General features: G+C 39.5%; 2 protein-coding genes across 2 annotated transcripts in view; both read left to right on the top strand.

The window, feature by feature from the left end:
* ACBD3 (acyl-CoA binding domain containing 3) overlaps positions 1-15,107 on the top strand; it is a 46,792-nt gene extending 31,685 nt beyond the window's left edge. The window contains exons 4-8 of the mRNA XM_069069101.1: positions 1,158-1,316; positions 3,030-3,204; positions 8,093-8,279; positions 9,569-9,853; positions 12,689-15,107. Of these exons, the coding sequence (XP_068925202.1) occupies positions 1,158-1,316; positions 3,030-3,204; positions 8,093-8,279; positions 9,569-9,853; positions 12,689-12,894 (1,012 nt within the window). The 3' untranslated portion in view covers positions 12,895-15,107. The remainder of the gene's footprint in view (positions 1-1,157; positions 1,317-3,029; positions 3,205-8,092; positions 8,280-9,568; positions 9,854-12,688) is intronic.
* SDE2 (SDE2 telomere maintenance homolog) overlaps positions 1-26,635 on the top strand; it is a 318,043-nt gene that overhangs the window by 99,672 nt on the left and 191,736 nt on the right. The window lies entirely within an intron of this gene.

The following is a 26,635-nucleotide window of genomic DNA, read 5'->3' as shown; positions in this document are numbered from 1 at the left end:
GAAAGGGACAGAACTCTCAGAGGCAAGTACAACAAAAGCAGGGGTCAAGACAAGGCACCTGGCAGCACAACAATTCAGAGTGAAAGTCTGAGATCATTTAGGATAGGGGCACAGGCTCTACACCCTTTATAAGTCAAAGATTATAGAGTTACAGGTTTAGACATGGAAGGGATCTTAGAGGGCCAGAATCCAGGAAGGTTGTTTACTCAAAATCACACAAAATGGCAGAATCAGGATTTGAAACCTGGTCCTTTGACTCCAAATCCAGTACTCTTTGCCCTGCAGTGATTGAGATTTATAATAAGTAACAGCTCATTTTTATTGCACTTTAAGGTTTGCAATGCAGTTGTGCACTTTAAGGTTTTTGTACTTCATTACAATTGATCTTGTCAGCATTCATGGGGTAAGTGCAAATTATCATCCTTTTACAAATAAGAAAACTGAATCTCAGAGAGGTTCTATAATTTGCCCTGGGACACACAGCTAGTTAATGAGGCAGATTTTGAACCCAAGTCAGTGCCCAGTCATCAAAATCAGGTTAAATTATGTTCAGTATACTGTATATTAAAATGCCAGAGAAGGTTGTGGTACATTTTAGATTTTAACCCCAGATCAAAATAGGAAAAGTTTTAGCACTTGTACAGATAAGTTTCATGTATTTGGAAAAACTGACTTATGCCGAACAGCTCATTGCTTGATGATTTGGGGCAAATGAGGTGCTACTATAATAGGTTTACAAATATACATAATTACATTTTGATGTTAAATGCTTCACTGTACAAATCTCATATGGTAAAATATAAATTTTTCTCTGTTAAATCTAACACCTGTCCCACAGGGCTGCTGTGAGACTCAATTAAGATGACTTGTAAAGTGCTTTGCAAACCTTGAAGCCCTGAATAAATGTTGTGGTGATGATGGGGGGAGTGATTGTATTATCTCAGTGACATGTTGACTTTAGTAGTACCTGAGGACAGGTGTCTTCTCATGGTCACTTTTCCGTTAAATTCACCAGAAACATATTGCCTAATACGGCAGCTAGCTGTGCAGAACACACCTTCAGAGTTGTAGAACCTAAAATCCCAGGCCTCTCTCTTTTTAAAAAGGGGGAGGGTTTCATTTTAATACACTCATTCTGTCTTTTTTTTACCTTACAGGAAGGAAGAGGAGGAACAGAGGCGTCAGGAAAAGGAAGAAAGAGAACGTTTGCAAAGGGAGGAAGAAAAACGTGTTCAAGAAGAGTCTGAAAGGTTGAAAAGGGAAGCAGAGGAAAGGAGGCGAATAGAGGAGGAGAAGCTGCGACTGGAGCAGCAGAAGTAAGCCTCCTCCCCAGATGGCACTTAAACATGGGTTACTAAGGCAGTCACTGGAGCCTTGCTCTTCATTGTGAGCTTTGGAGCAGTGCTGTTATTGTAGGTTGATAGCAGTTTGTACTAGTGATAACTTCATGATTAAGAAACAGCCTCTTTTCTAAGGGCTCGACCTTGAGGGGTGCAGTGATCTCTGTCTTGACTTCTGCCTCTAGGCATCGGTGGGGCTCTCTTCATAGAGAGCTACTGGGATTTCTCCTACTCTACCTCTGGCCCTTCTGGACACTTTCATTCGGCATTGAGTGAATGCCTGCTATGTGCAGTATACTTGGCCAATTTCTGGGAGAAATACAAAGATAAGTAAGATACAGTCATGGGATCATAAAATTGGAGCTCAAAGAGGCCATTTTGCAGATGAAGTAACTGAGGTATACAGAGGTTGTGTGCCTTGCCCAAGGTCACAAAAATAAGAAGTGACAGAGCTGGGATTCAAAACCCAGTCCTTGGGTTTCCTGTCCAGTGTTCTTAACTACCCTGCCACTCTGAGTCCCTGTCTTCAGGTACCTGAAAATATAATGGAGAGAAATTAGGCATGGATGGATGTTTTCAATGGTAGAAGGAAACTGTTGAGTACTTTGAGATCAGAGGACCTGGGGAAGATCCCATATATGGACGTCATTCATTTCTGTCCTTATATTAGTGAAGTAGGGAGCACTGACACTGTGTGTCATAGCATCTGGGACTGCCCTGGTGTGCCTGGGCAACTTTTGGGTTTCTGGTGAATTGACCACGTAGCTCTCAGTTTATGAAACCATTCCAGGTAACTTTTTTGCAAGTTCTAAATAGCATAATAGTAGAAAGAACCAGTGCTTTGAAATCAGAGGTCCTTGGTTTGAATCCTTACTATTAACTTACTATTCTTGTGACCTGGGGCAAGTCACTTAAGCTTTCTGGGATTCCATTTCCTCATCTGTAAAAGAAAGGAGTTGGATTAGATGACCTGTGAGGTTTCTTCCAACTCTAAATCTATGTGCTTGTGAACAAGATGAGAGAGAATTTTACATTTTTTTAATAAAAAGTTTTAACGTGAAATGAAGTGCAGTAAGGTCTTTTTAAGATAGGCCTAAAAATTCTGTGGAACCACAAATTTTCACTTATTTTACCTGTACGTAATAATCCTAACCACAGTTATCTAATAATGAATCCTGTCCTCTCATGCTGCTTTCTGTCTTATGTAAAAATACCCACAAAAGGCAGCATGTGGTGTAGTGGATAGAGAGTTGGCCTTGGAGGCAGGAAGGCTTGAGGTCAAACCCTGTCTCTGGCACAGACTGGCAGTGTGATCTGGGGCAAGTCATTTCACCTCTTGGGTCCCCAGGCAACTCTCAAAGCCTATCAAAGACTACAAGTTTCAGAGCAGGGTACAGTCTATATTGATAGAGGGAGTTCTTCATCAAGAGTTCTTTAAAAGATGGAATTGCAGGCTCGGTTGAAAAAGAAAGAAATCCCACCAAGACATATTTCTTTGAAAAGTTAGCTAAAGTTAAATAGAAACAATGTTTATTACAACTGTAGGTTCAGTGCCTTATTTCTTCTAGGCCAGAGGCACATGTTAATAAGTCATTTCAAAGGGTTTGTAAAATTTAAAATATTACAATGACTTGCCTTTCATAGTAAATAGTCCTTTGTAGTCAGCCTGGTCTATTTTTAACATTTTAGGCAACAGATAATGGCAGCACTAAACTCCCAGACTGCTGTGCAGTTCCAGCAGTACGCGGCCCAGCAGTATCCAGGGAACTATGAGCAGCAGCAGATTCTCATTCGTCAGCTGCAAGAGCAGCATTATCAGCAGTACATGCAGCAGTTGTACCAAGTCCAGCTTTCGCAGCAACAGGTATGATAGACTCAGAATGCAGCATTAGGGAAGTATGCAGTTTGATTGGAATAGAGATTCATTTTAGCACATGGTAGTTGAGAGACAGTATGCTATAGTAAGATTAAGTTTTTCACTTGGAACCAGGAAAGACCTGAATTCCACTCCAGCCTCTGATTCTCAGTAGTTCTGTGAGCATAGGTACTGGCTTAAACTCTTTGAGTCTTCATTTCCTCATTTGTAAAAGGTAGATAATCCCTATAGTGTAGTACATTCTTAATAGGATTGTTGAAAGGAACACATGAGATAATCTATGTAAAGCACTTGGTAAACCTTAAAGCATCATAGAAATGTCCATTATAATTTTAATGCCATAGAGAATAGAGAGCTAGCCTTATAGCTAGGAAAGTTTGACTTCAAGTCTCACTCTGACTCAGGCTGGGTGTGTGAACCTGAGACAAGTCCCTGACCCTCTTGGTGCCCCTGGCAGCTCTCTCAAGACTCTTGGCTTGCAGAGAAGATGCTGATCTGCCATTGTAGAGGGCATTTCCTCACCTGGAGCTTGCCCACCAGTGAAAAAAATTATAGGGCCAGGCCCTGTTTCTAGGTCAGTTCTAGTGAACATAAAACTGTGATCCAAGATAAAAGAGCTTTAGTTTTACCTTGAGGAGAAGGGGTGCATTTTGGTTAGGTTGTAGATGTGATTTCATGGACAGTTAGAAAACAAAATAGATTTGGAAGTAGCATGTTTTTGTAGTTTTTTTTAAAAATGGGTATTAGACTGACAAGTGCCTCCAGAAGCTGCTTTACCATTTCTTAGAATCTAGAAAAAATGACAGTGGATATTGATATGGGAGTATAGATTGGCATCATTATAGGCCAGCAAACTGTGTTTTCTGAAGCTACCACAGAGTGGATGAGTCCTCGATCTCCAAGGCTCTCAGCAACCCCTAGACTAGAGAACCCCCAGGAGCCAGATAGTCGAGAACCTGCCCAGCAGTTGAGGCAGTCTACCTGATGAGGTGGGAAGAATGTCTTAGAGCAGGTGTGAGAAGATCTGGCTTTGTTGGTTGTTCCCTGTTTATTTTTAGACAAATCATTGAATAATAACTAGCTAACATTTATGTAATATTTCAAAGTTTGAAAAGTTTGGTAAACATATTTCATTTGATCGTCACAGCAGTCCTATGAGGTAGTGGTTGCTATTATGTCCATTTTACAAATGAGGATGCTGAAGCTGAGAGAGATTAAATGACTTACTGGAAGTCACCTAGCTCTGTGGTGTCTAAAGGAGAATCTGCAGTTAGGCCCCCATCTATCCATTATTGCCAGGCTGCCTTGCTGTTTCATCAGGGACTTCCTCTTCTTTTAAGGGAGAAAGGTTGGAATCTGTAGATTTTCTGATCCTGCATCTCCTTCACTTGGGCTAAAAGCAGAAATTGCCTTTCCCCTGTGTGGCCATGAGTGTGAACGAAGCTACCCGGAGGCCTGATTTGGCCTTGACATGTGGGCTGGAAGTCCCCTCTGGCCTGATAGCTGTGGTTAGATCACAAGGCAATATTCCCTGAAACATTTGGCATCACAATATAGTGTATCATAAGAGCACTGGGCTAGAAATTAACTAGCTGTTAGTTATACTCTTGTGGAAGGAGCATTGGACTAGAAGCCAGAGCTATAGTACTGGTTCTGCCAGAATCTCTAGGAACTTAGGCAAACAATTTAAACTTCAGGTGATTCTCTCTGCCTCAGTTTCCCAGTCTAAAAAAATGGTAACAGAACCCTTCCTTTTCTCATGCTTAGCATGATTAGAGGGGTAAGATAAAGCCCCCAGCCCTGAGGCCTTATTTTGATAAGGAGATAGCCCTAGGTTTTTGAAGCACATGCATGTGGGAGATCAGATTCTTGACAGCTCCTATCAACTCTGAGAGGCTTTTGCCTTATAGTTTTTCATCTACTGGCTAAGTTTTATTTTTTTAGCTTGAGTACTTATGAGCAAAGAATTTAAGTGAAGCAAGAGAAGCTATGTTCCTCCTATTTATAATTAAGATAACACAAAAGCAACTCCATATAAATAGTTGGGGTTATACAAATACATAGCATGTTCTTTGAACATAGAATTTGTGCATTCTCTACTTCTGGCACATTTAACAAACTTGATAGCAAGACTGTAGGAGACAGTATAGAGTAGGCTGCCATGTTCTTTGAGTCCTTGTAAAATCATATGCTGTATCAGAAACCTGGTTTTGGTTTATGAATCACATATTTGATGTCTGTGAAAACCACAAGACATCACCAATTTCTCTTGAAAAATGGTGGATACAAAAAGAAAATTCATTCCAATTACAGGTTGTGTTTTTGGAGGAATATGCATACAATCAGTCTTGCTATGACATGGTATATATGTTCCCCCAGACCACTTAGCTCTGCAAAATCATGCAATGAAAATCACAGGACTTGTGGGCAAAATGAGGTTAGGGGTGTAACACAGATACTTTGTCAGTGACATGTACATAAAAGATTGGAACCTAGTAAAAAATAGCTTATACATGTTAAATGGTTAAGAAATGCTCTGATACTGCAATAAATAGCTACTGTGTTTATAACTTTGGACCTGGGCTGCTCAGGCAATTTGGACAAGACCCTAACTCTGGGCCTCGGGGTTGACGTATGGCAGAAAGGGAAGGGGGGTGTGGACCAGCCGTTCTCTGTCCACAGTTCCTATTGTATCAGAATATGTACATAAATATGGAATTTTAACTTAGAAAAGACCTGAAATTTCCCTGTAGAAATGGACATTTTTGGAAGGGTTGCTGTTTTTGAATAATTGTGAAGTGGTACAGTTTTTCTGCATTTTTACTTTTTATTGGGGGAATCTTGTGGAAGTAAACTCAAAAGTTGCTAATACTCAATTTGTTCATTAATATGTTAGTTGTGCTGGAACAAATTTATATTTTCAAACAAGTGTTATAGCTGAAGTGATTGTATATGTTCATACACACTTTAATGGCTATATGAGAAAAAGTATTTCTTGAGCAGTTTTCTTTCATTTATGATTTCTGTCCTTTATAGCTTTCTTTTTTTTAATTGACATTAAGATAAATTGCATGGAGGTGTGTGTGTTGGGGGGGTTGTTGCTTTACATACATTATCGTATTCGATCCTCTCAGCATTTGTGTGAGGATGACTGATTATTATCTCCATTTTATAATTGAGGAAATTTGGCCTTGTTCAGATACAGGTTAGACTAAATTGGCCTCTAAGAGCTCTTCCAAATTCTCGTATTGTGTGACTGGCTGAAAAGTGTCAGAACCAGTCATTTCATTTGTGATTCCTCTTTAATTTTAAGTCAGATGTTCCTTCCATCATCTTGGTTGCAAAAGACTTTTTAAAAAATCATATTACAGTTTGTAAAGTTGTTCATGCTAGTATAAATTTTGTAAACAGTTTCTCAGTTAATGAGTAGAAAGCCTTCCTGAATATAGAAAAAACCAAAATCCTGGAGGAAAATGCTAGAGAATATTAGAACAACATACTAGAAAACACTGATAAACTCTTTGATAAGTCATTTGAAGAGAATCATTTAACTGGACTTCAGTTTCCTTATAAAATGAGAGATTAGATATGTGCAAAAATATTTTCAGTAGCTCTTTTTTTTTTTTTGATGACAAAGAATCAGAAATGGAGAGAATGCTATCATTTGGGGATTGGCTAAAGAAGTTGTGGCATATGGATGTGGTGGATACTGTTGTGCTGTAAGAAAGGATGAAGGGGACACTAAGGAACTCTCATGAAGGCCAACCATTATTCTAGAGGACTTCTGATGAAATGTGCTTTGTGTCTCTTGATAGAGATATGATGGACTTAGAGGGCAGATGGAAACCTTTTTTTGAACTTGGCCATGGAGAGAATTTATTCTGCTTGATTATGCATTGTTTGTAGCGGGGATTTTATTTTTCTTACTCCCTCGGTGAGGATGGAAGGTGAGGAGAAGGGAGAGAAGTCAACTCTTTGTGAAAATAAAATTTAAATTAAAAAATGAGGGGATAGAGTAGGTCTCTGAGAAACCAAATTCAAAAACCGTCACTCCTTTGTCTACCTCCTTATTCCTGGCTCTTGAAGGCAATACATCTTCTGTAGGTAGTGTAATGTGTTGGATAGGCATTGACTTGGAGTTGGGAAGACCTGGGTTCAAATCTTGTTTCAGACCCTTACTAGCTGTATGGCTCTGAATAAATCACTTCAGCTGTTTATGCCTCACTTTATTAATTTGCAGAATAAGAGGGTTGGATTTGATGGCCCCCATGGTCTCTTCAAGCTCCAAATCTGTGATACTAGTACTCCTTAAACGTGATAGCTTTCCTGGTACTTCCAGTTGGGATTATTAAATGATCTCTGAAAATTAAATACATTTATTTCTAGAAGTGATAATTTTTTGGTATCCCTCAATTGTTACATTGGTAGCAGTTTCCTATTAATGTGGAATAATACAGTTCATCAACAGTGACAACAAATCTGTAGTTAAAAAAATTTCCTAACATGTAGTTATTACATTGTTTCATGTGCTTTGGGTGGGGGGGAGGGGGTGGCGCTGTGAAACTTGGACTCTTTACAAACTTAATATAGTAATAATTATTTTGCGTAGGTAAATATTTGTCTCTAGAAAGAAAACATTTTGAAAGAAAAAAAAAACATTCCCAAAGTATGCAAGTGCTAGTAGAACCAAGTAGCTTTTATCAGTCAGGTATATTGTGTAGTCTCTGCTAACTGCTATTGGTTCAGTTAATTTTAAAGTAATACATAGCTGTTTCAGGTTTTTCTATATTTTTCCCTTTTGTTGAAAGGGCAACATCGTATCCTGAAATAGTTGTTCTTCACATTCGGCACATTTTATGTTTTACTTGAATTATAGGCAGCATTACAGAAACAGCAAGAAGCAGCATCAACTGCAGCGTCTTTGCCTGCAGCATCAAAGGTGAATGCAGCCACACCTGGTGAAATGCTGTCAGTCAATGGACAGGCCAAACCTCACCCAGACAGCTCTGCGAAAGAACTGGAACCAGAAATTTCAGAAGAAGTCCTAGAGAATGGACCAAAAGGTATTATTAGAAATTTGTGTACATTAGTCTTCCTACTTAAGACTAAAAACAAGAAATCTAGAGGAGAGTGGGTTGAGCATATTTGAATATTTACTCATGAGAGCATTAACAGTTGTTGATTGAGCAGATTTTTTGCCTTTATAAACTAAACATACTGCATCTAGTAGACTTATCTCTAGAGTTTTGAAATAAATTAGGATTAATCTCTCTCGTATGTGCTCTTGATTCTGTTATTTATCCAACAGATTTAAAGATAAAAATATAAAATTGTGTGATAGACTTCTCATTCTAGTCCTATACCCCTATTGAATGATGAGGACAGCAGCATTAATAGTGGCATGTAGCGACTGTAATGGAAAGAACTAAACCATACTTTGTGGCTTCTCTCTGGAGCATTTCATAGAAAGTAGCATCAGAAGGTATCTTAAGAGATGCCCTGGCATACCCTTCTGCTTACAAATAGGAGTTATCAGTATCTTCAAAAGGGATATTTTGGGTAAAATCTCTATGATTAAAGATAGAAAGTCTGTCTAATATTCCAGAGTATACATCTCCTTCATATCCATTGTTCTCCCGTTCATTTCAATCTCTAAGAAGTTTAAGTCAGGTTTCCTTTGAGTTTTATTTGTTTTATCTTCTTGGGGTGTTTCTAAAACTTTTAGAGATAGATTTATTTTCTTGCTTTATGCAAACTAAAATCAGATCCAGATTTCCTTAGACTTTCACCCAAAACCTATTAAGTTTATCTCCATATCTTTAGTTTCTTTCTTTGTTAAAAGCCAGGGCAGCTAGGTGGCACAGTGAGTAGAGCACCGGCCCCAGAGTCAGAAGGACCTAAGTTTGTATTTGGCCCCAGACACTTAACACCCACACACACACACACAAAACTAGCCGTGTGACCTTGGGCAAGTTACTTAACCCCAATTGCCCTCCAAAAAGCAAAAAAAAAAAAAAAAAAAGATCTTTGTTAAAAGCCCCTTCGGTTATTTATTGAGCCTTCAGGAATTACCCTGGAAATTCTATTGCTGAAGTCCCTTTTTTAAGTGAAGTATAAAAAACAGTTGTAAATAAGACTATGAATTGAATGTGATAAGGAAGCATTGATGAGAATTGAGATATTGCATGACTTCTTTTATATGCCCATAATATTGAGGTAGGAACAGAGAAGTTGCCCTTGAGCCTTATTGCTAGGTAGACCTGGGTTGTCAACATAATATTATATAACACATATTGTCATTTAAATACAGATGGTAGGCCTTTTTAACTTTTGTGAGTCCTTTTGTTGCTAGAATCTGTTCCTGTAATAGCTGCACCTTCCATGTGGACGAGACCTCAGATCAGAGACTTTAAAGAGAAGATTCGGCAGGATGCAGATTCAGTGATCACAGTAGGCAGAGGAGAAGTAGTCACCGTCCGAGTACCTACACATGAGGAAGGATCTTACCTCTTCTGGGAGTTTGCAACAGACAATTATGACATTGGGTTTGGGGTATTTTTTGAATGGACAGTGTCTCCCAATACTAACGTCAGTGTGCATGTCAGTGAATCCAGTGATGATGATGAAGAAGATGAAGGTATAGCAGCTTTTTCATAACCATACTTAAAAATAAAAGTCTGCATATGTTATAAAAATCATTGGCAAAAATGACAGAAAGAGATGTGCCATTTGAGATGGATTTTTGACTAGCTAGAGGTTGGTGGGGGAGAAGGGATTCCAGGTATAAGGAACAGCATGAACAGAAGGCATTGGAGGGGAGGGATGGTATAGGACACAATATGGGTGAAAATGACTGCCCCATTTTGGCAAGAGCACAGTGTACATGGAGGGGAGTAGTATGAGAAAGGGCTGAAAGGTGAGGGTGAAATCTCATTGTGGAGGACCTGGAATGCCAGGATTGGGAATTTAAACTTCATTATGTAGCCATTAGCCATTTAAAAGTTTTGTGCATGGGAATGACATAATCAGATATGGGTACTTAGAAGATTAATATGGCACCAACATGAAGGATGATTACATAAGCAGAAAGTAATGGAAGATGAACTTAGTTTTAAATTTGTAAAGCTGCAGGTGCTACTGGAATATCCTGATGGAGACATCCTTTGGGTATTTTATGTTAAATGCATGATTCTCAGCTTTGAATTCTCTTCTGGAGATTAATATGCAGGAGTCTTCTGTAGAGGAAACGCATACCTTAGGAGTGAGTAGTAGTGCTAAAGGAGAGAGCGGAGAATGGGAGAAGAGAGATCTGAACACTGAAACTTGTAGAATCTGCAGATAGAGCTGGCAGAGGAACCATGGTAGTGGAACACATTTTTAAAGATCCTTTAATCAGTGTGCTGTACGTATATTGCTAAATAATTAACAGGGTGGTTTCATCACTTCCCTCTTCATAGAAAAACTCAATTCCACTCATTTCTGGACACCATGTAGGCATGGTACTGTTTGCTCATTGAGTGGCAACTTCATTTTAAAGTTTTTACTGTTACCATAGTCTGCATTCCCTGATGAATCACCAGATATCATGGGCATTCGCTAAGTATTTATTGAGGTAGTTAACATTCCTATAGAACAATAAAGTTTAAAGAATACTTCTTGGGACAAAATTTAAGGTAAATAAAGTATTTGTTACTCTTTCACTTAATTCTGCAGCCTTATAAGGAAAAAATAGGTGGTTGTCCTTTAGGTACTCCACAGAATCCTAGGATTTGCAGTTGTAGGGGACCTTAGAGATTACTGAGTCCAGTTTCCCCATTTTCTACAGAGGAGTGAAATGCTTGACTTTGGGTCATATAGGGAGGAAGTGATAGTTAGAATTTGAACCTTGGTCCCCTGACTCTTAAGTCCATTGATAGTTCTGTTAACCCATGGTGGCTTGCTTTCACTGTACATCATTTATCATGTACATGATCATAAAGTCCTTAGCAAGTAAAAACTGCCTTTTAAATAACAATTTAATAACTTGTTGATTAAATTGTCTATATCACGGTGGCAGATTATTTTTTAAACTTTAAGTATGTCTGTTGATCCTCATAAACTGGGCACATACATACATATGGATGTGAAAGGACAAAGAAATCACCAAATCCTTTCCTCTATGGAGAAAAGTCTTTAAAGAAGACTTTTAAAATTTGGATTAACACAAGAGCTGTTCAAGCAGTCTTGAACAGTAGGGAGAGTGTGGTAGGAGGTGTTTCTTCCCCCAAAAAGTATATTTAATCCCAGGAACTATTCTCCTGTATTACTTTCCCCATTTGTCTTTTATTCTAAACAGTTTTTATACTGATTAAAAGGTGTTTTTCTTACTGTGGTGATGTATAGTCTAGAGCCTTTAGCCTAAACCCAAATCTTCAGTTGATAGGCTTTGTCTCTTACATACAGGAATGTAGAAAGTTTCTCATCTGCAAATGAGCCCAATTTTAGTTTAGTTTTTTTTTCTGCAGTAAAGCAAATCTGATATTCTTTTGGAGAATTCAGGTTTTACAGGTGTGCCAGTTGGCCCTCATGCTTTTTAAAAACCTGCTTTTTATATTGGTATCATAGAAAACAATTGCCTTGTCAGTTCAGCTTCCTTTATTCTTTTAGGTAATATACACTTGAGTTCATAGATGCTGGGAGGAATCTTAGGGATCAGCTAGTCTAACCATTCTGAGTTGGTTTTAAAAAAACAACTAGCTATGTTTGTCTATGTCACATCCAGTCAGCAAGCAGAGGGGCCCAGGCCCACTACTGATCAACAACAGTAGTCTTGACCTGTTCCGTGTCCTTACCTGGGCCAATTTATCCCTCCTTAAGCATCCTGGTGATTCTCTTCTCCCTCTTGTATTAGTGGTAGCTAACATTTATTTAGCACTTTCAGCTTTACAGAGCTCTTTACAAATACTATTTTATGTTCTCAGCAATCCCAGGAGCTATGTGCTCTTATTATCCCCATTTTACACTTGAGGAAACTGATGCACAGAGATATTAAGTGACTTGTCCAGGTCACAGGTTAGTTAAGTATCTATGCCAACAGTTGAATTTAGGACTCCTTGATGTCAAGTCCAACATTTTCAGTGTGCCACTTAGATGCCGTTTTCATTATTCACACATCTGATTGGAGTAGTCCTCTGTAACTCAGAATCCCAGGCTCCCTCTTTTATCAAGAAGGAAAACCAAGTGATTTTCCCAGGGTCACTAACCTAGGTGCTCCCATTTTCTTTTATTTAAGGATATTAGACTAGGGTAAAGAAGGAAGAAAAGGCATAAAAACACAGAAACTCAGTGTGCTGCCAAGTTCCATAGTTCTGGTGTGGATTGAGGGAAATCATAACTTTTCTGAGAATCCACTTTAGTTGAATTGTTTGAAGTAGATATGATTTTCTTAGACCAGTGATAATTTTCTATCTTCATCCTTTTTTTTTTTTGACAGAAAACAGTGAAGAAAAAGCCAAAAGGAAGTCCAACAAGCCTCAGCTAGATGAAATTGTACCTGTGTACCGACGGGACTGTCATGAGGAAGTATATGCTGGCAGCCATCAGTACCCAGGGAAAGGAGTCTATCTACTTAAATTCGACAACTCATATTCTTTATGGAGATCAAAAGTAGTCTACTACAGAGTCTATTATACTAGATAAAAGTGGTGTTACAATATCAATTGAGGCTTGGGCTGGGCAGAAGATGGCCTTTTATTTGGGAATCTCTTCTAACATTACAGAGCGTTAGAGTCAGTGTTTACCCCATTTGGTTTTGGTCTGATAGTCTGTGAACTCTTAAGAGTCAAGATTACTCCCAAGACTCCCTATTATTATTACAAGAATTCTTTGGTGTTTAAAAGGGATCTCCAGACTCATCCAGCACTTAGGGGTTAACCAAGAGAGTCACTGATGGATGGTGTTTAAGCTGAAATTACGTGAGTTACACAAGTTAAATTCCTCAAACCCTGCTAAATGAAATGCCCCAGTGTGAACCCTGTTTGGCTGATGGTTAGTCCACTGTTGCCTGCTCCATGTGCTTTGTGATTGCTAACAGTTGAATTGCCTTTTAATTTGAAGCCTCTCTGTTAATGGACTATAGCTGTGCTTTGAAATGTCTGGGTTTTTTTGTACGTTAGAAATTCAAATTTGTTACCTAAAACAGTTTTTAAAATAAGTTGTCTCTCTTTGGCTGTGTCCTGCATAACTCCAAATGGCAAGACTTAGATTGCCTTTATTTTTAGTTAGTCCAAAGTAATACAAAGAAGGATTCCCTGGAAGAATTGGATGCTAGAATTTATTAAACCAGGGTGATGAACGAATTATAGTAGCAGCATAGATAGTACTAGTGAGTCAACTGTCTCTCAGCTGACTAGCCTCGCATTTCTGCCCAAGATTGACTACAGTAGCAAAAACAAAATTAATAAATTATTGGCTTGATTGGCTTTTTACATCAAATATCAAACCCAGTTTTCTATCCAGTTCAGTAATCTTGCTTTGTATTTTGTAAATGCAAATTGGTACCTGGGGCATTTAAATATTTTAAATCACTTTAGTATAATTCAGTATGTGGGGATTCATGTTGTACTGAAAAATCACTGCCACTCCATTTTCTCACATTTGGTACCACTTGTGCACAAATCCTATGTAATTCTGCTTTTAGAATTAAGTATTGTGGAAAGTTGAAATGCCCCATCACATACCTAAATTTTAAAGTCATCTAGCTTTAATCTGCATTATGTTAGTCATGGATGATGTTGGAGCATCTTGTGTTCTGTTCAAACAAATACGGATTTGTCTGGCCCATATTTGTGAAAGCATTTGGCCAGTATAGGGAGCCTTGGAGGAATGTAACATAGACAGATGTTAATATACATTTAGCACTGTTGATGTATGTTATTGAAATACATGGATTTTTAAAAACCACAAATCACTTCTTGAAGAAGGATTTCCATTAATTAGCTATAGTTTGTACAGTTCACTACCTAATGGGGACACTTGAGTTTTGTGTGTATTGGGTTTGTTTCTGTTTGGTTTTGTGTATATAGATATATATATATATATATATACATATATATCTATATACACATATATATTTAACTTTTTTCTCTCCTTCACAAACTGGGTTTTTTTCTTCTAAATAGCTCCACAGTACTTAATTTGAGGTTTTTAAATTTGGTTCAGAAACAGTACCAGCTTATGGCTGTCAATGCTGTTACACCCAGAACAATTTTTAAGGCAGTCTGCTCTCTTGTACATACGGAATGTAAAACCATGGGGTTAGGCAGTTCCTTGCTTTTTTTTTAATGAGAAGAATTCTGTATTTAAAAATGTAAAATAAACATTTAAAAAAAGCAGACATTAATATATTTCTTCTAAGATTTGATTACAGATTTTGACCTTGCCCACATTGAGGTTATCTTGCTCATAGAATGTCATTGTTTCTGGGAGCAGCATATATATATCGCTTTAAATGATAACAGTTCATCAAGTGTTCATGTCAAAACTTTTTAGTTTTCAACTTTTTTTATTCCCTTTGGCTGTTGATCAGAACAGTGCAAATACAATTTCAAAAATACTTTAAAATGATATATTTAGTCATTTAAAATACATTTACTTGTAACTGCTTCACTTTTTTTTTTAATATGGTTGTTTTCTGAAGTATTAGTACTGTACTTCCCTATTCAGGTATGACAAAATGAAATGTATTAAAGGGCCTTTTCTGTTTTTAAGAAGGCCTAGTTTTTTAAAAAAGCAACACACAAAAAACCTCTTTTCTGACCAACTCTTTCGTTCTGCTGTAAATTATGCTTGTGTGTTCGAATAGATTTAACTTTTTTTCAAACTTATTGATTAAAAGCACTGCCTTTGTTCAACATTTTGTTCTAAAACAGTTTTTTCCTCCTTCACAATTGTGTGCACATATTGTTACCTGAGACATGTGAAGAATGTTCTGAAATAGAACATGAAATGGGGCAGCCAACTTGCTGATCCTGAAAGTTGATGTTTCAGAAGCAGTGGAGTCAAACCTTATTGGTGTTATCTGGAATACCAGAAATTGACCCATTTAAAATAGACCTTACTCAGTTCTAGTGACTGCAGAGTAACGTTTTTTTTCCTCAAGAGATAACTTGGATATTTTAACCTACTTCCATTTGTTGTGTGGAGTTTCAGCAAAACAAAATTATTAGGTTGGCATACCTGTTTCTGAGACACCATGCAGCCAGTTCAGGGGCTAGTTGAGACTATTGGTTTGACAGTTATAGAGGACCTATTGGTAGCTGTCATTTTATGAAACAAGCAGTTCTTTTGTCTTGGACCCTGAGAAGACACTTGTTAAAAACAATTTGTACTGCAGTAATAAACATATGCCTATTGTGCCAGACCCCTAACTCTATATCAGAGCAACACTTTTGTTAGCAGCCAGGCACCCAGTGGAGTGTCGGAGGACTGGAAGGTACTTAACTTATCCTCCAGAAGAACTTGATCATCAACAAAGACATAAGGTACTCAAGAATTGAAGTTGGGGAGGTAGGAGAGGGATCATCTGAAGCAAAACAACTGGGAGCAGTTACTCTGTTGATTATGTTTTCAGTCTTTGGTGTTAGAATCTGGTTCTTGACTTCACATTTGTAACCTAGAATTATTTGACTTAGTTTTGGTAGATTTTTTCGAAGTTGAATTATCGTCTCTCTCATTCCCTACCTGGAATGTTAAGATTAGTGGTCTTTCTGATTAGAGATAGGAAAAAAGCATCCACACTATCCTTACAGACCACACTGTAATTTATAATTAATACCCATTTAACAACATAAAATTCTGCCTTTGATTGTGAGCTTTTCAAGTAGTCTGATTTGTAATCAAGATTAACATTAACACGGTTAATTCTTGTCTAGTAATTACAGTAGAAGTATAAAACTGATCCCTTATTCAGCCACTTGATAAGCTGTTGGAAAAATATCAGTTCAAATAGTATACCACATTCATTTAAATAGTATACCACGTTCATGGGAAAATAAAATTTAGAACTGGAAGGTACCTTAGATCTAGTCCAGTCCCCCACAGGCTCAGTGCACTTTAAAAGATGATTTCTTTACCCACCATCAAATAGAATATGAACTATGCTTAATTAGTAACAGATTGTGCCAAGTTTCCATTTTCCCAAGAGTATATTGAAATGGCTATATATGAAATGTACTTTGGTGAATCTAAATGGCCTTGAAATCATTTTCTGCCCATGTTAAGTGAAGAGAGCAACAGGGAGTTAGTTCAGATGGACAGCCCTGTCCTCTGTTAGCTGAAGGCCCCAGATCCTCCTAGATTGTTGGGAATGTTGGGTGTGATCTGGATGTGTGCAGTCCCCTGGTATTCTTTGCGTAAGTAACAGCAGAGCCATTGACTGCACACATACAGAATATGACACAGGCATCTCTACTTGAAAAAGCACTCTTAGTCATGAAAGCCCTGGTCATATGCTTGCTGCCATGAAGTAATAGGCAAAGATTTCCAGGAGAACTGACCTCATATAACTTTATATTCAGGCTTGGACCACATCTTCTCTGTTTCAGTGGCTCAGGTTCTGGGTCATCTGCAGATTTGGGTGGCACTTTGGGACTAAATGATACTTTCTTGTAAACTATACATTTTTGTGAATAGATTTATCAGTTCTTGGATCCAGTGACCCTTCCTGTGATTTCCTGATGTGCACCTAGACCACTTCTGTCCCTGAGACACCTAGGCTTCTTCCGTTCAATCTCTCAATTGTATTTCCTTCAATAGAAGACTTAGGTATGGAATGACCTGTTTTGCCCTTTACATTTATTGGGTAAAGTTTTGAAATGATCTTTTAATGGTTGCCTTTTTCCTCCTGAGTGTTTTTATCTCTTAGAATCTGAAGTTCTCTTGTCAGAGGCATCTTGTCTGTCTTTCTGTCTCTCTCCTCCAGTCTTTAAAACAGTATCCCCTGCCATGTTTTTTTAAGAAGGTTGGTGGTTGTGCCAGCCTAGATGGTGGCTTTTGGGGTGTGATGCTTTTCACACTCTTGCAACTGGGTCAGGATTTCTAACTCTTAAACATTGAATAAAATCCTGGAGAGGGATTTGATCAGTCCAGGGAAGACAGTATACCATCTTCATTACAGGATTTATACAGCTACCAAAGGAAATGTAGTGAAGCATAGGTCTGGCCATGTGACTTCACTGCTCAATAAACTCCAATGACTCCCTATTACCTTTGGTATCAAATGAAAACTCCTCTGTTGATAGTTAGGTTTCCACCAGCTTTTTTGACTTTTATATTATTCCTGTTTATGTACTCTGTGGTCCAACCCACCTGGCTTTTTTGCCATTCCTCATGGTACTGTCCCGTTTGTGCCTTTGTCCAGGCTATCCCTCATGCCTGGAATATACTCTTGTCACACCTCTGCCTAATTTCTTTCAAAGCTAAGCTCAAGTGCCACCTTCTACAATAAGCCTTTCCTGTGTTCCCCAGCTGCTAGTGCCTCACTCCCCAAATTATCTTGTATTTATGTATTTATTTTGTATATACTTAGATGTATACATGTTATTCTTCCCTTATAGAATGTAAGCTCCTTGTGGGCAGCGACTGTTTGTATTCTCAGTGCTTGGCATACATTAGGCCCTTAATAAATGCTTATTGATTAACAAGAGTTCTGGAAGGGATTGGTATAGGTCTTTCATTTTATAATTGAGGGTTTGGAGAAGACCAGTAACTTGTTCAAAGTCATGTAGGTGACAAAGACAACCTGAGTCCTTTGACTTCCAAGGCTTGTGCTTTTGCCATTGCCCTATGACTGCCTTCAAAGGGGTTTGGGATTGTGCCAGAAAACGACTCCGGGGCCAGGATCTGGATAAAACTAAACTTTGCACTCCCTAAATGTGTTTGTGGCTAATTCACTTGAGATACGTCTTCATTCCAAGGCTGCCTCCTCCTGTACTACAAAAGACCTTTTCATTACTTTATTATTTGTCTTTTAAGGACTTTTTTCCTATGGGGAAAACAAATCAAACAAGAAAAGAAATAGAACAAGGCCCAGCTTTAAACACAGGTAGGGAGTGTGAGCCTTAATTCTTAACTATTCTCCCACCTGTGGTTTATCAAGGGTCAACCATTCCTGAATTATTCAAGCTGTAATATCCCTGAAGCAGCAATTAATGCTGCCTGGGCAAAACACTTAGCCTCTGGAACCACCTGCAGAATGTGCCTTTGCTCATACAAGGATAATGTCTGGGATATCAGGTAAATAACACATTTCCACAATTAGGTGGAAGATTTCATCACCCTTCAGACATAGATACTCCTTTGGAGAGGATACAGATGATTTTTTCAATAAAATTAAATCTCTAAATGGACTAACAGCACTGAGAATTAGCCAGATATGCTCTCTGAACTACACTCTTATACTTGATGTATGTAATAAACAGGTTTTGCCCGAGTGACTGAATATATACCTTCAGAGTCTTAGGAAAATGTGTATTCCTTAAAGCAGAATATTGACCACCCATACAGCTGAGACAATATCCAACTCAGTGCATATTGCCCTATATAAAATAACTTCATTATTTTATCTCTTGTCCAAAATTGCATATATACCAGATGAATGCTGTGTTCTTTTGAGCCGTAGGGCTAGTATCAGGAGTCAGAGTATTCTTGCCACTTAATCTTCCTTTTTCACTTGTCCCTTTTGATATTTTTCAGGGCATTGAAGTATAGAACAGGGGTCTGCTGTCAACAGCCTGCATGATCTGAGAACTAAGAATGATTTTTACACTTGTAAATAATAAAGTTAGTATTTAAAAATGTGAAAAAACATTTAGAAGTTCTGAGGAAGTATGAAAAAACAGATGTCAGGGCAGGTTCCAGGAATTTGCCAAACCACCTGATGGGGGAAGGTACATTAGAATAGGCTTCTGGAAGTTAGTATCCTTCCTCTATTGCCACAGCTGACTAGCTTCTGCTGCAACCTCCCTGGCCCTTAGTTTAGTCATCTGTAAAATGGGAATGAGATTAGACTGGATTTCTAAAGTACCTTTCTGCTCCCTCACCTATATTCCAACATTAAAAGTAATTCTTGACCCTTTTGCTTCTGGTACTGAGATTCTCAGTTTTTGTTGTGTGATGTCCAAGAGTATGTTGAAAGTCTTAAAGAGAATTTCAACTTGAGGAGGTGGATGATAAAAATACCGTAGGATGGGTTGGCCGAAAAGGTTGTCTTGCCGCCCTCACAGTGCCAGGCTTCTTTTTTGCAGCTGCTTTCTGTTGCCAGGCAACGGACCTGGGGCACAGCAGGTTTTTGGCATTCCAGATTGAGTCTTTTTGTGGGCCTTATTATTAATGCTATTGTAGGACACAAAAACAACTCAGGTTTGTAGTAGGCCAGTTCTCGTTTAGTAATTTTTTTTAAAAGATCTTGAATATCTCAAATCTTTGCATATATATTTATCAGACTTGCTGAAATTGGACTGTTTGAACCATGAGTTAATTTTGCTCTTTTCTTGTCAGTAACCTTCTTAATGCATTTTTGAAATGCTTAAATTTATTAAGTTTTTTAATTTTAGTACAAGTTAGTAATGACCATAATGAACACTGAAACACTACTTTACAGTTGCTTTTCTGCAGAATGATCAACTTATTGATTAACAGAAAGGAAGGCTATGCCTTTGAACTTCAACATTGCAGCACTAACCATAACTCAGTTATTTGACCAGAAATTTTGTTGCCCCTCCATGTTCACTTGATTTACATTCTTGCAGTCATTGCAGTATTATTTTGCATTCGATTTCGTCCCCCTGCATTACTTCATACAAATCTTCCCATGTTTCTTTGGAACATTTTGGACAAAACACTTTTCCTGCAACATCTATTGTTACTACATTATGTTCTTAAGAGGGAACTCACATGATGGGGACCTTTGAGACTTGGCCTTACCTTCCCAGCAAGGAAGATAATATGGCCAGGCTTGACTTCAGGAAGGAGGCAAGAAATTTGCACAAAGAGAGAAAACAGTTATTTTTTGACTCCTAGTAGAAAGAACTGCTTGATGGAGAGTTACTGGTAGATATAAGGCCTCCTGTAAAAAGAAATAAGAAGAGGAATGTCCCACAGCAAGATTTTTAAGGTAACTTAATAGATCCTCAAAAATTATCATTGGTTTGCTCATTTTTCAGCTCTTTTCCCTCCTTTTTTCCTGATTATGAATGAGTTTTGAGGAAAGCAGTAGTAAAACAAAACAACACACAACTGGGAAGTCTCCCCTCTCATGCAAACATCTGTATGCAGTCTTGTGAGTTGCTTCCTTTACCTCTGGCACCCTTTATCTCATTTATTGTGGTAAGGTCTCTATATCTGTCACCCTAGGGGGAGGGAAGTAAGAAGCTAACACCTTTTCTAGGACTAACCAGGCTTTCCTTGGCACGATACCCAGACTAGGTGAGTAAACAGGATTGTCAGCAGTCAAAGGTTCGTTTCTTCCAAGTTACCTGAGAGTGGATTGGTATTGTTTGCCCAACTGCCTTGCATGTCAAGGGCAGATTTTAAATGGAGAGTAACCAAGGGAGTTACACGGTGATTGACTGAATTTGGATCTTGTATTGGAAGGTTTACAAAGGATTTTCTTCATAGTGATCCTGTGAAGCTGTATTGCAAATTGTATCCCATTTTGCTGATGAAGAAACTTGAGGCCAGTGTTATATCACACTTGCTGCCAGGGCCTTTAAATCTAGTGCTTTCCCTACTTTGCTAAACTGAGGAAAATATATCTATTGACCTCCAGCCCTTGTAACATGAAGAGGCAAGGTAGGATGTGAGGATGATTGATTGTCTTACTTTGCAAAACTCCTTCACCAGAAGTAATAGACAACAGTTACTCTTTTTGATCCCCTCCTCCCATGAGTTGAGATTAATTTTTATTAAATATTATAAGGAAATGAGTTCTTGTTAAAAATGAAAATACAGACATGGCCATATGTTTTAACATGAGTCAAAAACCTAAATTCAAATTCAGATACCTGTTGTTTGCAGAGCACTGTGCTAGGAGCTGAGAAACCATACAGAGTTTAGGTCTTGTAAGCTTTCAGTTTGGTATAAATTTACTATATATACATATATATATATATATTACATATATATATGTGGATAACTGTAGTACATAAATGTATAACTATAATATGTGTCATATACCTAGAGGTTTACTGGTACTTTTTAACATCCTGTTGTCTAGAAAAAAATCTGCACAACACTGTTAAGTTTAATACATTATTAACATTTTCTCCATCACTTAAGTCTAGACTATCAACAAAACAATAAACTGAACCCTGATTTGTAATGTCTGTCCATTTCCTGTGATGTAAAACTTACCAATCTCTTTCTGGGAGCCAGTATAAACTGACTCCCCTGCTATGCCTCTTGAAGACATACGAAGATGTTTATATAGAATTTTTGTTCTTGTGTTTTGGAGGAAAAGGTGCTGAGGTAGGTATCAGGGAAGCTTCAGGGAAATGTCATTTGATTTGGGTTATAAAGAATGGTTAATGTGAAGAGGCAAGGGTGGGATGGGGAAAGTGAGAACAGAAGCAAGGAAGGTGCCAGGTGTGTTGGAGGGGACTGCATTATGCTTTGACTGGAGCATAGAATGCATGAAGACTAAATAGGCTTGCTGGTACTGCTTTTTGGAGACCCTCGAATTCTAGGCAAAAGAATCTGATGTTAATCAGAAGAGGGAGTGACAGAAGATGTGCGAGCAAAGGAGCTACATGGCCAGATCTATCCTCACTGCCATTTTTTATCTCTGCCTCCCTTTGTAAAATATGGGTACCCTACCTTACAGTGGTGTTCTCAGGAGCACACTTTACAAGATTGCCATATAAATGAGCTGTTCATAAGTAAGATTGGTCTGGCATTAGTGTGAGAGAAAAATTGGAGGAAGAAAACCCAATAGAAGCCTTGTTATATTAAGCTGGGTTAGTAGTGAGAAAGTCCTGTATTGGAGTTTGGCCTAGGAATAGAAAGTAGAATTGAGTGGGTTTGGTATTCTCTTGGATATAAGAGGTGACAGAAGAAGAGGTCAAGAACCCTCCCAAAGCACCTATAAAACAACCAACACCATCATTTAAATAAACACCTCTCGTGCAAAACCTGAATCAGACTTAGGAGTTTTATAAAAGGCTTTATTGGCCAGACTTCCCTATGAGGATCAAGGGATAATTGCCTTATCACACATTATACCTCAGTGTCAGTGCTGATGGGAAGTGGGATTCTTTAGAGACTCTTGCCCTGGGAACTTATCCTTCCATTTCCATTCCTTCCTACTCAAGAAATTGGATAAAGGACTAGGTGGGCCCTTCTAATTCTGTTGCTCTGGCTCTCTGGTTGGTCAACAATAGGTGCCAGCCCAAGTCTCACCTGGCCTTTGTTAAGACTCTGATGGCTCAGAGTAAATGTAAATAGCAGTTATTTCTGTTTTGGCCAGAAACCCTAAGGGTCTTCCTCTCCCAGATCTTATTTTTTTTGACTAGGTAAAAGCCATTCTTTGTCTCATTTCTTACCTAGGCTTAATCACTGAATGGGTCTTGGTTGCCTCAGACAAACAGATCTGGGAAAGACCGTAGCTTAAAAAGACCATCTCCAGTTGTTCCGACCTATATCTTGCCACTGGACCTAACTGGACCCAAATGGCTCCAGAGGAGAAAGTGAGGCTGGTTTCTTTGCACAGCCCTCCCTCACCTAAATCCAGTTCACCTGCAAATCATGGCACCTTCCTGATGTTATGGTCCTTTTTGAGAGCAAAGGACAACAATTGCTATGATATGCCTATGGCAGCACTCCTATGTAGTCCAAAACTACCCAACGAACACTGTCTTCAGCTTTCTTGGTTGGACGTTAATAGCAGGAATGGAAGGAGCAGTTAAATGTGTCCTCCCACTTAGCCCAGAGTAGGTGGTGGTGAAATGGGAGCAGATTAGACTGCCTCCTTATCCCCCTTCTCCCCTCCAGTCTCCAGCCCTTGTATCTCTGGCCTGAGTTAATTTGCAGCAGGAAAAATTGGTAACACTTTCCTATTCAGTCTGTCTCAATGTGAAGTTCAATAAGGTACATTTCTCTTTATCAGTCTGTATATTGTGCCCAGCACTAGGCTTAGGTAGGTACTGGATACAGAAGCACAAAGCCCCCTTACCTTCAGGAGTTTACATTCTCTTGTTGGAAACATACAAATAGAAAAACATGTAAAAAGCAAATGTAATTTCAGTGTGCATGGGCAAAGGGGCAGAGTAGGAAAGGCCTCATACAAGAGGCAATGTGTGAGCTGAAACTTATCATCACCACTGAAGAGACAGCGGGGGCAGAGTGAAAGACCTAGACTTGAAGTGAGATCTATGTTGAAGGCTGGGTTCATGCGCTTACTAGCTGTGTAACCTTGGACAGGTCACATAACCTCACCTTCCATCAATTTCTTGAAATTTCTGGCTTCTAGTCTTTTGAAAACAGTCTATGGAGTTACCAAGGAGTTGGGATCTATGAAGGCAGGAGGAACTACAGGCCCAGTTAAGCACTGACAATATCATAAGTACATAAGAAGAATCCAAACAAAGCACAGTGACGTTCCAGGGAAGAGTTTCCTTGCTATGGGGTTTGGGGAGGAGGCAGCTTTAATAGAGCCCCATTCTGACAGTGGGGCAGATGTGGGAGGAGGGGGAAGAACAAACAAGATTCTGGACTTGACTTGAGCTTGGGACCATAGATGTGGTACCTCAGGTGAAGTGGGTTAAATGCCTTGTCCGTGGTCAGGCAGTCAGTAGGTGCTCAGAAGTGGGCTGAGCCCAGGCCTACCTGCTTCCCATCAGTACCCCACCTGGAATTGAGAGTGAAGGAGAGAACATTTTCTCTAGAAGATTCTGAGTGCTTCTGTTGAGAACATGTCCTGGTGTGGAGTAAAGGTGATAGAGATGGGGTACTGTGTTCATGCTGTTGCAGAGCCTGCCCAGGGGAGGTGGGTAATGCCTTTTCCCAGAAGCAGCTGCAGCCTATGAAGCTTCCTCCCCTCCCTAGGGTTTGTTTGCTCTCTCCTCCTTGGGTGTGCCTGCTCTCTCCTGTGGGAGGCTGTACCTATGGAAGTTGGGCTGGGCTCTGCCAAGCAGCTCGAGCCACCTAGGCCTTCCAGAGAGACTGGTTTTTCCTGCTGAGCCATAGTTCCTGATAAGGCAGCTTCTGCGTTTACACTGCCCTTAGTGTTGTTCTGAGCAAATTGAGGAGTGGCCTGATTTGAAGGGTGTTGGGAAGGTTCTGCTTAGACCTCCCTAGCCGTCCACCCATCACTATTACTCCTCAGTTTGAAGGCCTTAAATTAACTCCAGCTAAAGTGTAAACAACTCCAGGGGAGGAATAACACAAGCTTCCTGTACCTTAGTGTATTCGTTAATTAACGATAACCATTCTTAACAACTAGAGCGATAACCATTCTTAAAAACTAGAGCGGCCTGGCAGTGAATAGAGGCCTGACCTTGGGAATTAGAAAGATCTGGGATCCAGTCCTGCCCCTCTGTCGGCAAGCAGTGTGACCTTGCACAAGTCACTTATCTCTTAGGGTCCCAGACAGCACTGTTAAGTACATCTGCAGTGGTGGAGTTTCCATACCAGATACTCTCTTTCCATCTCTAACCCCTGACCCCACCCCCCCCATAATATAACACACCAGGTTACCAAACACATTCCTCATAATTGTTCTTCGAGGTGGACTGCACAAATACCTTCATTTTACCGGTGAGTTAGTGGAGACTTAGGGAGGGTGAGTGATTTGCCTTCAATAACACAAATAGGCACTGATGCCCCATCTGGAACAGGTCTGGTTTTTTTCCCTAGCTGGATGCTTTTTCCATTATATCACATCACCTTTTTTGTTAAGTGCAGATCACGGAATAATAGAATAGGGACCATCACCTAGTCCATTTATACACAGTTAGCCTGTAAGTTCCTTGAACGCAGGTAATAAAATAAAACGAGATGTTCTTGTTCCCTGTCAGTATGAGGTAAGAAATAGAACAGGAGAACTATGAAAAGGTAAATCTGACTTCGGACCTCTTTGTCTCACATGGGAGAAGTGCCAGGCTTCTCCTGCCCACCTTCTGACCACCATGATTCTATCCTGCCCAGGCCTTCTTCATCCATGCTCCCATGGACATTTCCCCCTCTCTCATCAAAACCATCTACTTGAACATTGGACTTGGACTCAGAAGATTTGAGTTTTGACCCTTGGGGCCGTCATTTGCCCAGGCTTCGTTTTCCTCATTTCACCTCATGAATTCATTATATTTTGGGCTCTAAAACTCTATTAGTTTCTTTACCTTTGTTTAGTCATTTCCTGACCAATGACTCCCCACTTTGTTTCTAGTTTACTAAGATAAAAAGTGCTGCTGTGAATATTTTAACATCTATGGGATCTTTCTGTCTTTGATCTCCTTGGAATATTATGTGACCCAGGGCAGTCTGATAAGCTGAACTGAGGAATGAAAAGAAATCCTGGGCCTTTTGATTTCTCAAGCCTGCATTCCACCTCAAACCTTAGTAGGACTCAAACCAAATAGGAGACTTTGAAGAGAACATCTAAGTTAGTGGGCCTCAAAGGTGGGAGGGAGCCTGTGGCATGGCCCCAAGGGGTGTGTGATCAACCAATTGGAAGATGGAAAGCTAGATCACATCGTACTCTTTCCCCTTGAGAGCTAGATGGAGCTCAGTTCCAGTACAACCCTCATGTATTGTAGCCCAGTTTTCTCCCACTGTACCCCCATCTGCCAACACCCAGCCTTTCCCCTTCTGGGCCAGACATTTGCCCTCAGGGTATTTATGACCTAGCCCAATCAGGACATGGACAGCAACAGAAGCTGTGTAGATGCCATGGAGAAAATTCCCTTTACTTCCCTGCTGTACACAGAAGGGTGGGTAACTTCTGTAGGCACCCTTTGGGGGCCAGACTCTGGCCTTGAGACAGTGATAAGAACCCTGTTCCACACCCTCCTTTGTGTTGGGTGACACAGGTGTGACCTGATGTTCATAGGCTTTGATCCAGTCCATCACAGATCTCATGACATTGTCTTTTCTCCCAAAGCACCCCCTCCTGAACCTACAGTTTCTGTTGAGAGCATCATTGTAGGCTTTTAACAGTTGTCATTATTAACTTTTCCCTTTCACTCACACCACCTAACCAAGCAATTGTCAAATGTAGTTTCTGTCTCCACAGCATCTCATATCCATTCCCTTCCCTCCCCTACACAGCCATTACCTGAGTTCAGGTCCGCAGAACCTCTTCCCTACACTTTCAATGGCCTCCTACCTGATTTCCCTGCCTCAGGCATCTCTCCTCTCCAGTCCATTTCCCACACACCTGCCAAAGGGT

The sequence above is a fragment of the Petaurus breviceps genome, unplaced genomic scaffold (genome assembly GCF_028583685.1).
Source record: "Petaurus breviceps papuanus isolate PSGF00001 unplaced genomic scaffold, PetGlider_PUasm1.0 90778, whole genome shotgun sequence".
NCBI lineage: Eukaryota > Metazoa > Chordata > Mammalia > Diprotodontia > Petauridae > Petaurus > Petaurus breviceps.
The sequence above is the reverse complement of the archived record's forward strand: the minus strand, read 5'-3'. Positions and strand labels throughout refer to the sequence as shown.